This window comes from Zonotrichia leucophrys, chromosome 2 (genome assembly GCF_028769735.1).
Source record: "Zonotrichia leucophrys gambelii isolate GWCS_2022_RI chromosome 2, RI_Zleu_2.0, whole genome shotgun sequence".
NCBI classification, from domain to species: Eukaryota; Metazoa; Chordata; class Aves; order Passeriformes; family Passerellidae; genus Zonotrichia; species Zonotrichia leucophrys.
Genome location: NC_088171.1, coordinates 48353890 through 48367984, shown reverse-complemented (window position 1 = coordinate 48367984; position 14095 = coordinate 48353890). Strand labels below are relative to the sequence as shown.

The following is a 14095-nucleotide window of genomic DNA, read 5'->3' as shown; positions in this document are numbered from 1 at the left end:
TGCAGGCTAATGGTGGATGTCTGAGAGGGCTGCCTGGCTTCTCTGTCAGTACCAAGAGCAAGTTTTGCATCAGTATGGAGTAAGGAGAGTAGAAAGGTTTGTGCTTTCTGTAGCTGCAAGCAAGCTGCTGAAATAAAATCAGTGAGAAGGTTGCTGTAGAGTTTGGCCATGATAAACCACTCCTTTTGGTATTAACAATTTCTCACTCTTTTTCTTTTGACCCCTCATTTTAGAGCCCAAGTTCAGACCTCTGCTCCATCCAGGAAGAATTGACTTTATTTGCACAGGCAAAAATTGTCGTGGCAAGAAAGAGAGAGGAGAGGGGATAAATGTTGGAAAGCCAAAGCAGTCAGAATATGATATGACAAAGATGAGGTCAAATAAGCAAAACACATAACAAACTAGACTAAAACATGTCATGGCAGGATAGTAGCTGTAGAAATATGTTAAATGGATACAAAATCTGGGGAATAAAGTCCTATGTGTTTAATTGAAAAAAAATTGTTTTCTTCCTATTGTCTTTCTCTTCATGTGTTCAGTGAATTTACCTCTCTTAGTTGCAACGCAAAACTTGGATTCTCTTACCCTTACAAGAGGTTGTCAGATAAAAAGCACATGATTTAAAGTAAATGCATTCTCTGAAACACTCATTTCTCAGTAAGAGTAGCAAAGCATAATGTAATTGAAACAACTGTCTACAGTGTCTATGTGCAATCACATTGAGTGGAGAATGCATTTAATTTCATTGTAAGGTCGGATACATGAGGAGGAAAGGTTGACGCCGCCTCTCAGAGAGCAGTAATCAAAGGCTGGCAACTGAGCATTGGAAATTGAACAGATTAGAAGTCCTTGGCAGTGATTCCCAAATGCTCAGGAGACTCACTAGAAGCAGCAGCTTTGACACTTTGGCCAGCTAGTTAAACAGTGTTGGCTATAAACATTACAAGGCAAGAGATTGTCCCTTTACGTGCTGGTCCAGGGGCATACACCTCCTGCCTTCTCTCTCAGGGGCAGGGGCAGCCTCTACACCAAGGGGCTCTCATGATACCCCGTGAATGACCTTCCACACAACAGCAGAGAAATTTTCATTATTTGCTTATTAACTCTAAAAATTAATTACAGAAAAGGGTGTTGCAAATAAGCCTAAGTGACAGAGCTCCAAGTCTACTGAATTTGAACTTCCTTTTCACAGTTTATCCAAGAATGAGAACTGCTTCATGTGGATAGTTTAGAGATCAGACCGCAAAGATCCTCATGCATGCAATTCCCTAAAATAAATTATTTATTAAGTTGTTTGTCCATTTGTTTTATGAGAAAAAGTGCTTGTAAGAGACAGCTTCCCTACTGTGCGTCCCTGAATTTAGGAAACTAAATCTATAAGTAAGCAACAAAAAATCAGAGCTCTATAGAAATTTGAACGAGGTCATGAAACTGAAATTACATGCATGAATAAATGATTGCAGCATTATATTTATATTTAAAAATAATTAGCAGTGATAGGTAGTCATTGTCGAGAAGGCAGAAAGAGGAAGACAGAACATATTTTTAAACATCCATCTTGGCACTAGAATTTTCTGTTTCACTGTTTCCTGCTGTTCCTTTGAGGATGTTTCCTTTGTGGACATGTTCTTCATTACATAAGCCCTTTTACTTGTTAAACCTAGACCCAGTGAAATCAGTAGAATTATGCCACTCACCTTGTTGGGCATGATCCATCAACATTCAGGTTGTTTGGGTTTTACAGTGGTTTGTCATTTCTGAAGTGTGACAGCACCTTTCCCACTGGGACTGGTGTGGACACTGTGAATGCAGGCAAGGAGGTGTTAATTCCTCTGAGTGGTCAGGTGCCAGTCTGGAGTTCCTCTTTCAATAGGGAAGTAACATTTCTCACTATTAGACCAGCTAAGTAATTCTTCAGTTCTTTAGTTGCTTAGTTTCACCAGCTGGATCAGCTAAAATGAGTGCTTAGATGCCATCTGAGAAAGAAGGTACATCTCAGGAAGCAAAAATAGAAAACAATGCAAGCAATGAGTTAGAAGATTGAGGCAACACATGTGAAGCAATTACATATTTATATGAAAATAGAAGGTTTTGAAATTATTAGGGAACCTCTAAGGGGCTGAGTTTCTGTTTTAAGATGCATGGTGAAGATGAAAGACTAGAGGAAAATTACCAGCACAGTAAAAACTTTGCCTTCTGTTTGTGTAACTGTTGATTTCTGTCATTACCATTTTGATACTGGGGTTCCTACTTGTTTTTAGCTTTGGCATTTGGGTGTGATGGACCTTTCTGAGTATGATAAATTATTCCTTCAGCAAATTTAGGCATATCATCAGATAAATATTTTGAAGTGTGTAACTTGCACCATCCCCAAGGAAATGAGTCTAAGATTATGGAGAGACAGAGAATAATCTCTCATATGTATTTATCTGAACTAGATCCAAGCAATTCTCCTTAGTTAACTGTGTCTCAGCAGTTTTGTCCTGAAAAAATAATTATTATGCAGAATAGATGACTGTTGCCTAGCCATCCTTCATTCTCATTTTTTGGTTTGCATTGTTTATGGCATTTATTCAAAAGCAATCCTGTAATATCCTTGGCAAAGTGATCTCTCTATTTCCCTGACTAATGGTCTCTTTTAGTGAGTTCTCTTTCCTTCACTGTGTATGGCCACAACGTGCCTGCAGTGTGAGACTCTCATGGAATCTCAGAGGGGTTGAGGTTGGTTTTACCTCTGAAAATCACCTGGTCAGCCTTCCCTCAAGCAGGGCCACGCAGAGCCAGTTGCCCAGGACCATGTCCTGACAGTTTTTTAGTGTATCCAGGGATGGAGAATCCATCACCTCCCTGGGCAACCTGTGCAAGTGTTTGGTCACCCTCGCAGTGAAAACGTGTTTCCTGTTGTTCAAAGCGGTTCCAGTGTTCCAGTGTGTGCCCATTGCCTCTGGGTGTAAGGGATAAAAGGAAGCAATGGGCCAGTTAGCAGCTCCCCACTACCCTCAAAAAACCCCAGTTTTGTCACTGAGCAGATGAGTTTTTGATGTAGGTTGTGATGCCCTGTCAGAAGTTGGCTTATTTTCTAGTAATGTTGCTGAAAAGTTGCCTAAGAGACCACCTAGGCTGGTCATGTTCTGTACCTAGAAACCTTAGTGTGACCCAGAATAAGATTTGGAACAAATACACAGAAAGTGTTAACACAGCTTCTTTTTCTTTCCTTGTTAACTGCAGGTAATGCAGGTAGTGAAAGAACAGATAATGAGAGCACTCACTACCAAGCCTAGCTCTCTGGATCAATTCAAGAGCAAACTTCAGAATCTCAGTTACACAGAAATACTGAAAATACGCCAGTCCGAAAGAATGAACCAGGAAGATTTCCAGTCTCGTCCAATTCTGTAAGTATTGTCTTCTCTCCCCACTCATTTTTTCATGGAATGATTAACAAGGGAGAATGACATTTGTGAGCTCTTCTGGGGAATCCCAGGGAGAAAAACTGTCCAGGGATCTGTTCTCAAAAGCAGTAGCGAGGCATCTGCTTAAAGTACATGTTTTCTTCTGCTGGGAATCATAACTTTTTCCTTGAGTTCAGTGAAACCAGATTTGGCAAATCCCAGCAGTATTTCTCTTGGCTTCTTTATATGAAACAGTGCTTTGACATTTCCTAGCTCTGCATGATTGTGAGTCTGATTTTGGTGCTAGTAGTGTCTTTCAAAATAAAATCAAACTAATCAAACACCACAATTTTCATTCTGTTCAAGGCCTCTCTGAGCTAGACAGGGAGAAGCCCAGAAGAAGAGGACCCAACACACACTAACTTTCCAAAAGAGTTGTCCTTGTATATAACATTACTATAAATTGGTGTTAATGACAAGCATTCATTTACTTATTTGTAGCAACATTCTGGCAGCTTGCCAGCCCTTTGCTTGTTGTTTACGGCAAAGTATGGAAGGCTAATATTGCCTCCATAGCTCTTTCTCATGCCTCAGAATACTCTTTGTTCTGTTATATGAGGAGAGGAGGCTGCACTTGGCTCTGGACCAGGTCTGGGCTTGTGGCTGAACTGATGGCACAGGACACATGCAGGCTCTGTGCTGTGCAAATGCTGTGCTGAGAATAGCAGGAAGCTTTTGAGATCATCTGAGAAGTGGTGAGGACTCCAGAAGCATCAGCTGAAATGTCATGAAATCCTGACTCTTGCAAGTGGAATACCTCATGATACTCTAAATCTTCTTTTCCAAGGCAAAAGTATAGAAATGGATTTAGACCAGAGCATTCCAGGATGCAGAAGCAGGATATTAATTTGGATTTGTTTCTGAAGGATACAGATATCTAAGTACAAGCTCTGGGGACACATTTCTCCAGGGGCAGCAGGGCAACAGTGGAAGTGTCAGCAAAATAGAATTACAAACTAAATTTTAACCATACCAGTGTGGATCAAAGGGGGACTGCTTCTTTTATGTTTCCAATGTGTTAGAAGATACAACCTAATGCCCAATTAGAACTGATGTCACTCGTTGTAATGCATCAATTAAAAATTTGCAAATGGTTCCAGTTAGTTTTGTATTGTTACACTGCTCAGAAAGCCCCTGCAAATTCCCTGCAATATTTAGCAGTTCCAGGCTGCTCAGAACTGTGAACTCATCACCAAAGCTTCTCATCTTCCCTGGTTTCCTTATGACTCAACAGTTTAAGTATGATGCAGGTCAATTATTTATATTCTCTTGCACCATCACCTAGCACTGAAAGAGTTGCAAATGCCCTGTGCAAACTCTTAATTTACAGTGCCACTCTGGCTAGTTGCTGCCACAGAGCAGAGTCTCCTTCCCCACCACAGAGCAAGTGAAACAGCCAACAAAAATAGTTAAAGGCAACTGAAGTGTTACCAGAGAATCATTTCAAATTCAGGATAAAGGCTAAGCCTAAAGGCTGTAAAGGCTAAGTAAATCAATAAGGTGTTTAAGCAATCACAACTGCATTTGCAGAGATTTAACTCTGTGCATTTGCATTTTGATTACATCCATGATCACTTGTTCTCGACTGTGAAAAGAAACAGTCCTTTCATTTTGTGCTTTGATTTGATTCCCTGTACTGAACTCTGTCAAATTGCATAGATGGCACAGCTGATAGAAGTACAGAATCATGGCCCCATTGTAGGGAAAGAGACTGTGAGTGAAAAGAGCAATCGTGGCTGTGCTGTATATTTTAAAGCCCTGCAGATATGCTAAAAGAGATTGTGCACAAAGAGATGATGCCTGTAACATCAGCAGACCTTGCTTAATTCCGCTTGAGAATATGGCAATCAGGGAATGGCTTTTCCTGCCTTGAACATGATAGAAGTCTTTCTTTTTCTGTTCATTGTATGAAGCACTGTGGTTTTAAGCATTCAAGCTGCTGGATAAGAGAAGCATCAGTGAAGTTGGTTTGAATGTAAACTGGAATGTGTTCCCTTAGATCCTCATAACTACAACCTTGTTTTGCAAGGATTAGTTGTTTCTTTTATATGAGCATTGTTGTATCATATGAAGTAAAGCTTTATCAATATCTACTTTTGATTAGGAAAAACAGAAGGTCCTTCAGAAGAGATTCAGGGATTTGGTATCATTATTGGTCATCCAAACTGCCATTCCATAATGAAATATTAAAGTATCCCAGTTTCATTTTGAATGGCTGTAAAAGAAGTTGGCTAGGAATCCTGTGGACCTATAGAGGACCAGAGATCTCCTTGACAAATTAAATGGCAACAGAGATGGGTTAATTCTAGAACAAAATTTGGCATCCAGTTAGGGACTTGCTGGTTAAAGGAGAGTTAATGGCAACTAGGGAGCCATTACTAAGTAACATCTGTGTGAAAATCAGCCACACACAGGGAAATTGAGGAAGGTGTCTGGATGCTTTTCTGCTTTTTATCCTTCATATTTCTCTGCAGTGTTAGAAAGAGTCACTACTGCCTGCTCTGAATGCATGATCAGATGAGGGAGCATAGCTAGACACCAGAAAGATGCCTTTTGGACATTTCCAAAATTTTCCTTTGTCCAAAAGGACAAAACATATGAAATCAGTTCTGGGATTAGTCTCCCATTGTCTTGTAATAATTTAAATGTCTGTAATATGCCCCATTCTGGAAAGAAGACCACTGTCCAGTGAGTTTTAACTATAAGCTGGAAAGGTAAAAGCTGGACACAGTTTTACTTGGTGCTGAAGAAGAATTTGTCTAATGTGAAAATCTTGAAAATAATTTCTAATGATTTTCAGATATTTTAAAAACAAGCAACTGCTGTTAGTATTGCCTCCAGTGTTAAGACCAGTGAGATCACAAAATTAGCAAATATATATATTAATGTGTGTTTCCCTCCACCCCTCTGTCTCACCAGTGCACAAACTTTTTACGTTCTTATGGGCCAGAAAGACAGTAGGAAACTACTGGCAGTTATTAAAGTCGCTGTCTCCTTAGACTTAAGTCTGTTCTCTCTCTTCACAAAGTACAAACTGTTAAGCAAATGTCATCTGAGGGACAATAAATAAATATTCACAAAATGTATTTGCATTTATGATCTTCCTTTAGCTGATTGTTCCTGATGGGTTTTAAAATTAGGCAGGAGGATGTATTTCTTGCACAAAGATTGTTTTCCCAACCATCCTGTCTTTAGATACTGATGGTGAGGAACAGAACTTTGTTACATTCAGGTGTCTTTCAGGAGGAAATAGAGTTGGTTTGATTGTTCTGTCACCTCAAAATGATGCAACAGAAACCTTGACAGTGAGGAGCACTGAGTGGCAGGATCACCTTGCAAAAATATACCTGGAGTCATGATGTCAGAAAAATGGTTGAGAACCATACAAGTCAGAGTAACCACGTGTTGGCATGAGCTGCTGAGGACAGTAAGTGCAGAAAGTCACCATGGCAAGGGCACGATGGTCTTACAGGCTTTCACTAAGTCGAGAGTTACCAGGGACTGTTTCTGCATGGAAAAATGAGTTTTCTCCACAACCTCTGTGTGATCAAGCAAGGACCATCAAACAGAAGAGAGTAGCACACTGAGCTTTAGGACTGTGAGAGCAAAAATGTCTGTGTGCAGAGGGTTTCCAGAACATAACCAAAGGTCCCTTCTTTCTTACATCCCCTTCTCCCATGCAAAGTCTGCCTTAGGCACTGAAGTATTTTAGAGAGGATTACCTGTTTCATTTTGGATTGGTTAAAAAGTCCTTCTCTTCCCCTGGTTTGTTAAGGGCAGGTGGGGCATTAGAGGCCCGAAGACAGAATGTTATGAGCAAACATTCAGATGTTAATGTACTGGGTGACCCATTCATTTTTGGGTTTTTGATAGTGTCTTGCAAATATAATGTTATGATATCCTTAACACCTACTTAATGATAACCATCCAGTTTCTGAGTTAAAGTACCTAACTATCAAACTGATGTTTATATCAGTCTTGAATGTTTGAAATTACTCCAGCTGGAGATTTAGTCAGCAGCCTGAACTGCTGAGTAATCCACACTTGTGTTTTAACACTGTTATCCTCAGCCCCTGCTGTCAGGTTTTACCTGAGGAATAGAGAAGCTCACAAGCTCAGTAAAGGCAAGACATTTATTCAAGCACAAAATTATTTTAATCACAGTATTTAACCATTCAACATATTTATATCTTAGATCCCAATGGGAAAACAACAGTGCTTGAAAATTCAAGTCCTAAAGGACTAATAACACATTTCCAAAAGATGGCCTGTTTCTATAGTTACAATGTTTCCTTGGGTTTTTGACCAGCTAGATTTTCACAGCTTGTAAATATGCAGTGGGTTATGCATCCAATCATTTTGTCAACACCTAGGGGAAAGAGGGCATTTTATTCCAAAGGCCTGATCTTTGTAGCAGAGGATTGGCAGTGATTTCAGTGGGGGTCTGGCAGATCAAAGGCATAGGATCCAAATGAGTGTGGAAATCAGCAGAGAATGGGCTTCCTAAGTTTTCAAGAAGGGAAAATTTTTTTGTTGTCTCTATGGGATACCACAGCTTAGCTTCCTTTTGATGATGATTGCTGGAACATACTGCCAGACAGAATGATTTCTGGTATTACCCAATTTGCACAGCAATGCGAAATTATGGTTCTGACAAACTTCATATTTTACAAATCTTCTACACATTCAGTTATTTCTTTTTAATCTTACTAGGCTTGCTGTCGAGTTGATGTTTAAACCTGTCTTTTATGTATTCTTAATGAATCTAAGTGAGGATATAACTGATGAATTCAGACATCTGTGAATCCATGTGATGGCGTATGAAATTAAACTTTAAATATCATGTGCATATGTTTTCTGCCTAGTTCTTGACATGTTGAACTCTTATCAAAGTAAGATGGAGAAAATGGATTTTCTGAAGAATATATACGATTATTTCTAGATGTATTGTAGGTCTCTGCACTCCTGTGCAAAGATGAAGTTTGATCCTTGGGTGTTCCCTAGTCATGAATTAGTCTTCCAAAAATTCTGATAATAATAAAGTAATCAAATTATATGAAATTAAGAACAAGAATATAGTGCTGATCATTATTAGTTTTGCTCACTGGCATTGCTCCCTACTCTTTATTGTTGTTTCAAAGTGTTCTAGCCTTCTTGTATTGCCCTAAATAATAGTGCTAGAGAAGTATACCGGCATAGGATCATGCAACAGAAGGTGACAGACCCTAAAATAAGCTTCACAGGGCTCCTATGATGAAAGAGCATTATTTGCTGTGGAAAAATCTTGTTGATGCATTATAACAAGTGTTATATTTAGAATGAGGAAAGCAATATAAAAACAGGCAACTTGCCTGAGTCATACACTGATGTTGTAATAGGGAGATGTCTACAACAAAGATATCCTGACTCCTGTTCTTTGTTAAAAGAAAAAGGTTTTTTTTTCTGGGGCAGACTAGATTGTGACCTGGGCTTGTCTATGACTGAAGTCCTCTTCAAACACCCTGCAGAAACATCTTGTGAGACTCTGTTTCAGAGGAAGGATGGTCTTTGATTGAATTTTACAAGTGCCTACTTTCTCTCCCAAGGGAACTAAAGGAGAAGATTCAGCCAGAGATCTTAGAACTGATCAAGCAGCAACGTCTCAATCGGCTTGTGGAGGGCACCTGCTTTAGGAAACTCAACAGTCGGCGTCGGCAAGGTACAGCTCAGACTCCCCAGTCTGGCTTTATATTGTCACTTTGGTCTCTAAGTTGAGCTGAGGAATACTGTTTTCATTGGCAGGATCCTTGGTTGTATTGCTGTCTTGACTGCTTTTACCAAGAGGCATCTGAAAGCATCTCCAAGTCACAAATTTTCAGGATTTCCTGTTTCCCTGAAACTTATCACACAAATGATCTTTCAGCCTTATCACACAGATGATCTGGAACAAGTTCAGCCTTTGACAAAATCTCAAGCAGCTGTCTTACATTCTGAAATTAGTATTTTGATTTCTGCCTGAATGTCCAGACTTCTTGCTCATCTCAAAACAATGTCTTTGCAGGAATAGCACATGAAACTTGAATTTTAATCTCTCAGTCTTTGATCACCTTTATGTATGCAATGAGTTCATTGTGCACCCCTCCCTCTAGTACTGCCTGTCCTTTGTTTTAGTCTTACATTGCCATGTAATTTTATTATGGTGTTTAAACATGCTTTTTGCAAGCACTTATATCAGTAATTCGTGTACCTTCTATGAATACTTGATTGATATGAGAAGATTATTTTCCCAATTCTATGAGTCATTGCTCATTCTATGCAGGAAAACTCCCTATGGTTTTTTTCCCTTCAGAGATGCACGTTTCCTTCTCCAGATAATGTAATGGGGACATAGTGTAAATTCAGGAGATTAATTAGAAGTCATATCCAAAATTTCTCTTTAAATCCCTCATTTTGTGAGGATTCAGATTACTGTTTGCTTTCCTCTGTAAATACAGAACAAATTAGAAAGTTACAAAAGCTAAGAGTAAGAACTGACAAAGATCAGTATTTGAGACCTTCAGATTCATTGGGGAGAGGTGCATTCTTCACAGAGAGAAGTATCCCTGCAATGCCTCCTTCCTTAGAAACAAGGAGGCAATTTTCCTTAATGTAGGTTATTTGTAACCTCTCTGTCAGGCATACAGACACCCCTGAAGCCCACTGCACAGACAGATGGTCAATATTCCACAGTGAGTTTCTGTACAGACTGGATAGAGAGGCATGATACATGATTTTCCTTCACCAATGTACTCATGGAGTGAAAGTAGGTAAAGTAATGTGTAGTTTGTCTGGCTACCAGTAGTGAGGGTTGTTTATTTTATTCCTCTCACAGCCTAATCCAAATGACTTAAATTCAAGGGAAGGAGCAGGATTTGTAGCAAATATTCTTCTTTTGGCTGATCTCCAAGAGGAAGATAGACTGTTTATTTTATCTTAAATTGTTGTTAGTTCATGATTTATAGGATCAAGAGCCTTAGGGAGTATAAATTCATTCAACTTATAAGAGTACAGTTGAAGCTAAAAAATAATTATTTTTTTAAAAAATCATTGTAATCTTCTCATCCTCAGTTGAGAGGGTTGCTTCCTATTGTGCCTTGGAGTGAATTCTATAGGTCATGAGATTAATTGCTTTGATGTCATATTTATACAGGGTCAGAAATAATTCATGATTCTTTGGAAACAAATAAAACACGCAACCATGACTCAAAGAACATTATCTTCACTGAAATAGATTGTTTTTCACAGATGGAAGCCCATTTAGGAGGTCATGTTTCCACATGCCCTTGAGAGTTGTGTATGCTTTATGATAGACTTCCTGTATTCCCTGAAACAGAAGGGTAAAATACCATTTGTGAGGGAGGCAGTAGACACAAAACCATTTAGAGGATGATGATGTATGAGACCACCAGGATTAAATTCAGTATGGCCAACCCTGTCCTGGGGTGCATCAGGCACAGCATTGGCAGCTGGGCAGGAGAGGGGATTGTCCTGCTCTGCTCTGAGCTGGGGCAGCCTCACCTTGAGTCCTGTGTTTAGTTTGGGGCACCACAATGTAAAAAAAAGATATTAGGCTGTTAGAGGGCATCCAAAGGAGGGCAACAAAGACAGTGAACAGCCTTGAAGTGAAGCCAAGTGGCTGAGGTCATTTGGTCTGTTCAGCCTGGAGGAGACTGAGGGGAAACCTCATTGCAACTTCCTCAAGAGGATAACAGGAGGGGCAGACACTGATCTCTGCTCTGTGGTGCCCAGGAACAGGACCTGAGGGAATGGCCTGAAGCTGAGTTCAGAGCAGGTTTCAGTTGGATATTAGAAAAAGGTTTTTCATGTGGAGTGTGATCAGGCACTGGAACAAGCTCCCCAGGGAAGTGGTTCAAGAAGCATTTGGACAGTGCTCTCAGGCACACGGTTGGTTTGTTTGGAGATGGTCTTGTGCAGGACCAGGAGTTGGATTCCATGATCCTTGTGGATGTCTTCCAACAACTCATCATACTCTGTGATTCTGTGACCTAACATAGTGTGATTTAATGAAGCATGCTTGGCTTGTAAGCCATTCAATCAGGGTCCTTTTTAGGTATGTACAGTGCCTAGCACAGTCCAAATAGCAAATACTGGCAGATCACAGGGAGTGGAAGAGGCTCTCTTAAAAGCAGTATTTATCCTTCAGAGTCTTGTGTTCCCCAGAGCAGCACAAACTGTAAAACCAGGGCTGTCGTGATGTCAAGAATTAGAAGATGAAGTAAAATGAGTGGAGGATCCTAAATTTAGCTAGTGGTGCTAAACATTATGACAGTAAATCTTTCAGATAATTCCTCTGAATGTCCTGATAAAAACAATAGAGGTTCCAGATTCTGAGTGTGTCTTCTGTTAGCTTTGTCCCACATCCCCATCTCCTCTCTCTAAAGCCACCACCCTGTACAGGTGCCTGGTGCTACCTCAGGGGGTTCAGGAGCCCTTATCACCTGCCTGGTGCTCCAACTGACTCCACTTGTTATGGAGCATTACCAAGGCTCTAAAAGGGCCGTGGTCCATCCAGGTTGACATGGAACTGAAACAGAAATGAGTCCTCTTCTGAGGTATCACGCTTTGCCTGTTATGTGGCAATCTACTTGTAAGGGTAGCACGATCAGGTAGGTGTTAATACTAAAGTGTGTACACGGGTTTTTGCCTTTCCTATGATTATTTTCTTCCCTTTAAACAATCCTGGAACAAATGTCACGAATCTGCAGATTGTACAAGAGGAACCTGAACGTGCCCTACACAGAAGCTGAAAGCATTAAATTGCCCATTTAAAGATAATTAACCAGCCTTAGCCCATGATAAAGACTCCAGAGCAAACTTCTATTAAGATTGTTGTTTGAACATGTGGTAGGACACACATGGTTAGTCACAGTTAGGTTGAAAAAATTGACTTACAAAAAAATGGGAAGGGAGTTTACAGGCTCTTATGGCCTTTTGAGAAGAGATTAAACACTTTCATATATACTTAGCATTGGAAAGCCTCCAATCCAGCAGGTGATTCACTGGGAGGATGCTGAAGATTAAGCCATGAGGTATCTACATTCAGATCTCTGCTTTTTGTGTTTCATCACAGGATTATCATAGCAGGATCCCTCTGTAGCTGAAATTCAGAAATATCATTGTTGTCCCAGCAGGATCCTTAGGACTTCCAAAAAATACATGGCCTTTCCCTTGCAAGGTTTTTGTAGGAGAACTACAGCAGTAACTCCTGGGTTTTTATTAAGTATCTCAATCATTTGGAAATGAAACAGCAAAATCTAACCTATCCTTCTGATTGCTGTTCAACAGCAGATCATCCTGCTCTGCAAATCCTCACTTTGTTCCTGGGCCATGAACATCTGCTGAAAGATAGATCTCTTCAGCTTTCTCCTTCCTTAGATAATTCCTAAAAGAAAAGGGAGAAGAGTACACCCCCAGTAGTTATTATTTCCAGTAGAGTTAAATAGCAGATAAAGGCATTTTATTGAGGATAATAGATACTTCTAATGCTGTCATCCAGTACATTTGTAGTATATGTTGCTGGGTACACTCCTGAAAATAAATTCCCTTTTTACCTTTATAAAGATTGTGGAGAAATTGCATGTTGTTGAAGTGGTTTTGAAGCCAACATGAGGTTTCTCAAACAGTAATTTTTGGAAGCAAGGGAAACCCTGCTGATACCATTAGATTAAAAACACGAGATGCCATGGAAGTAACCTGGAAAGAGAAACCTTAACTTGAAACAAAAAATCGAGCGCAGAGAGGTTTTCCATCTCTTGCTAGGATAAGTAACTCACAGTTCTGAGCAACACACACTTTGACTTTTTTCTGCCAAGCTCTTTTCTACTTTTACTTCATCCTACTCTCCATGGTCCCACAAAAAAAACCCTAATATTCTGTGAGTACATGACTCACTGAGAGGAGCCAGTTAACCAAATATGCTTCCAACAATGCCACGGGTCAATTATTTGCCTGTTACTTGGAGAGCTTCCTGGCTTCACCTAGGCAGTTTAGATGAGTTGGAGTGAAAATGTCAATGCAATTTTAATAGAGACAGAAAAAAGTAACAGAGAAAATACGCATGCCTACATGCATATATAGATATAAAATCTACACAATGCATGTTTTCAGAGATCTATTTAAAAGCAGGTTTCTCTTGCTAAATCTGTGAGGATGCTTTTGTTTGAACAAAAAACTAGTAACCTTGAACGTATCTTGGGAAAAAATACATATTCTCAGACTTCTGTTCATGCATATCTGAGCTATTTTCTCCCCAGATTCTAACAATAGAGCACTTCTGTACTAACCACAGCAGTCCTTTACCTGGAATAGTATTGTTAGAGGCATATGAGTCATTGGCCATTAATGCACTTGGAAACACACTGTGAATTGCCAGGCACTCTGTAGCCCATCAGCAAAATGTTCTGTGCTCTGCTATTTGTTCACAATTTTAATATTACTTTTGTAGCCAAATTGTAGGTGATTTTGTTATTTGGGATTTTTTTTTAACCTCATCTATAATCTTCAACAATATGCTGTGACATATTTAAGCCCCTGCCTGCTCTAGCAAATATCTGAAAAATCAGAACAATTTGCTTGGAAACTTTTCAGATTAAAAACCAGAATGAATA

The 14095-nt window shown here is 39.7% G+C and overlaps 1 protein-coding gene across 5 annotated transcripts in view; it reads left to right on the top strand.

The window, feature by feature from the left end:
* Window positions 1-14095, top strand: part of ELMO1 (engulfment and cell motility 1) — a 303547-nt gene that overhangs the window by 270870 nt on the left and 18582 nt on the right. For all 5 annotated transcript variants that reach the window (XM_064704898.1, XM_064704900.1, XM_064704899.1 and 2 more), the window contains 2 exons: window positions 3229-3392; window positions 9035-9147. In XM_064704898.1, coding sequence (XP_064560968.1) covers window positions 3229-3392; window positions 9035-9147 — 277 coding nt within the window. The remainder of the gene's footprint in view (window positions 1-3228; window positions 3393-9034; window positions 9148-14095) is intronic.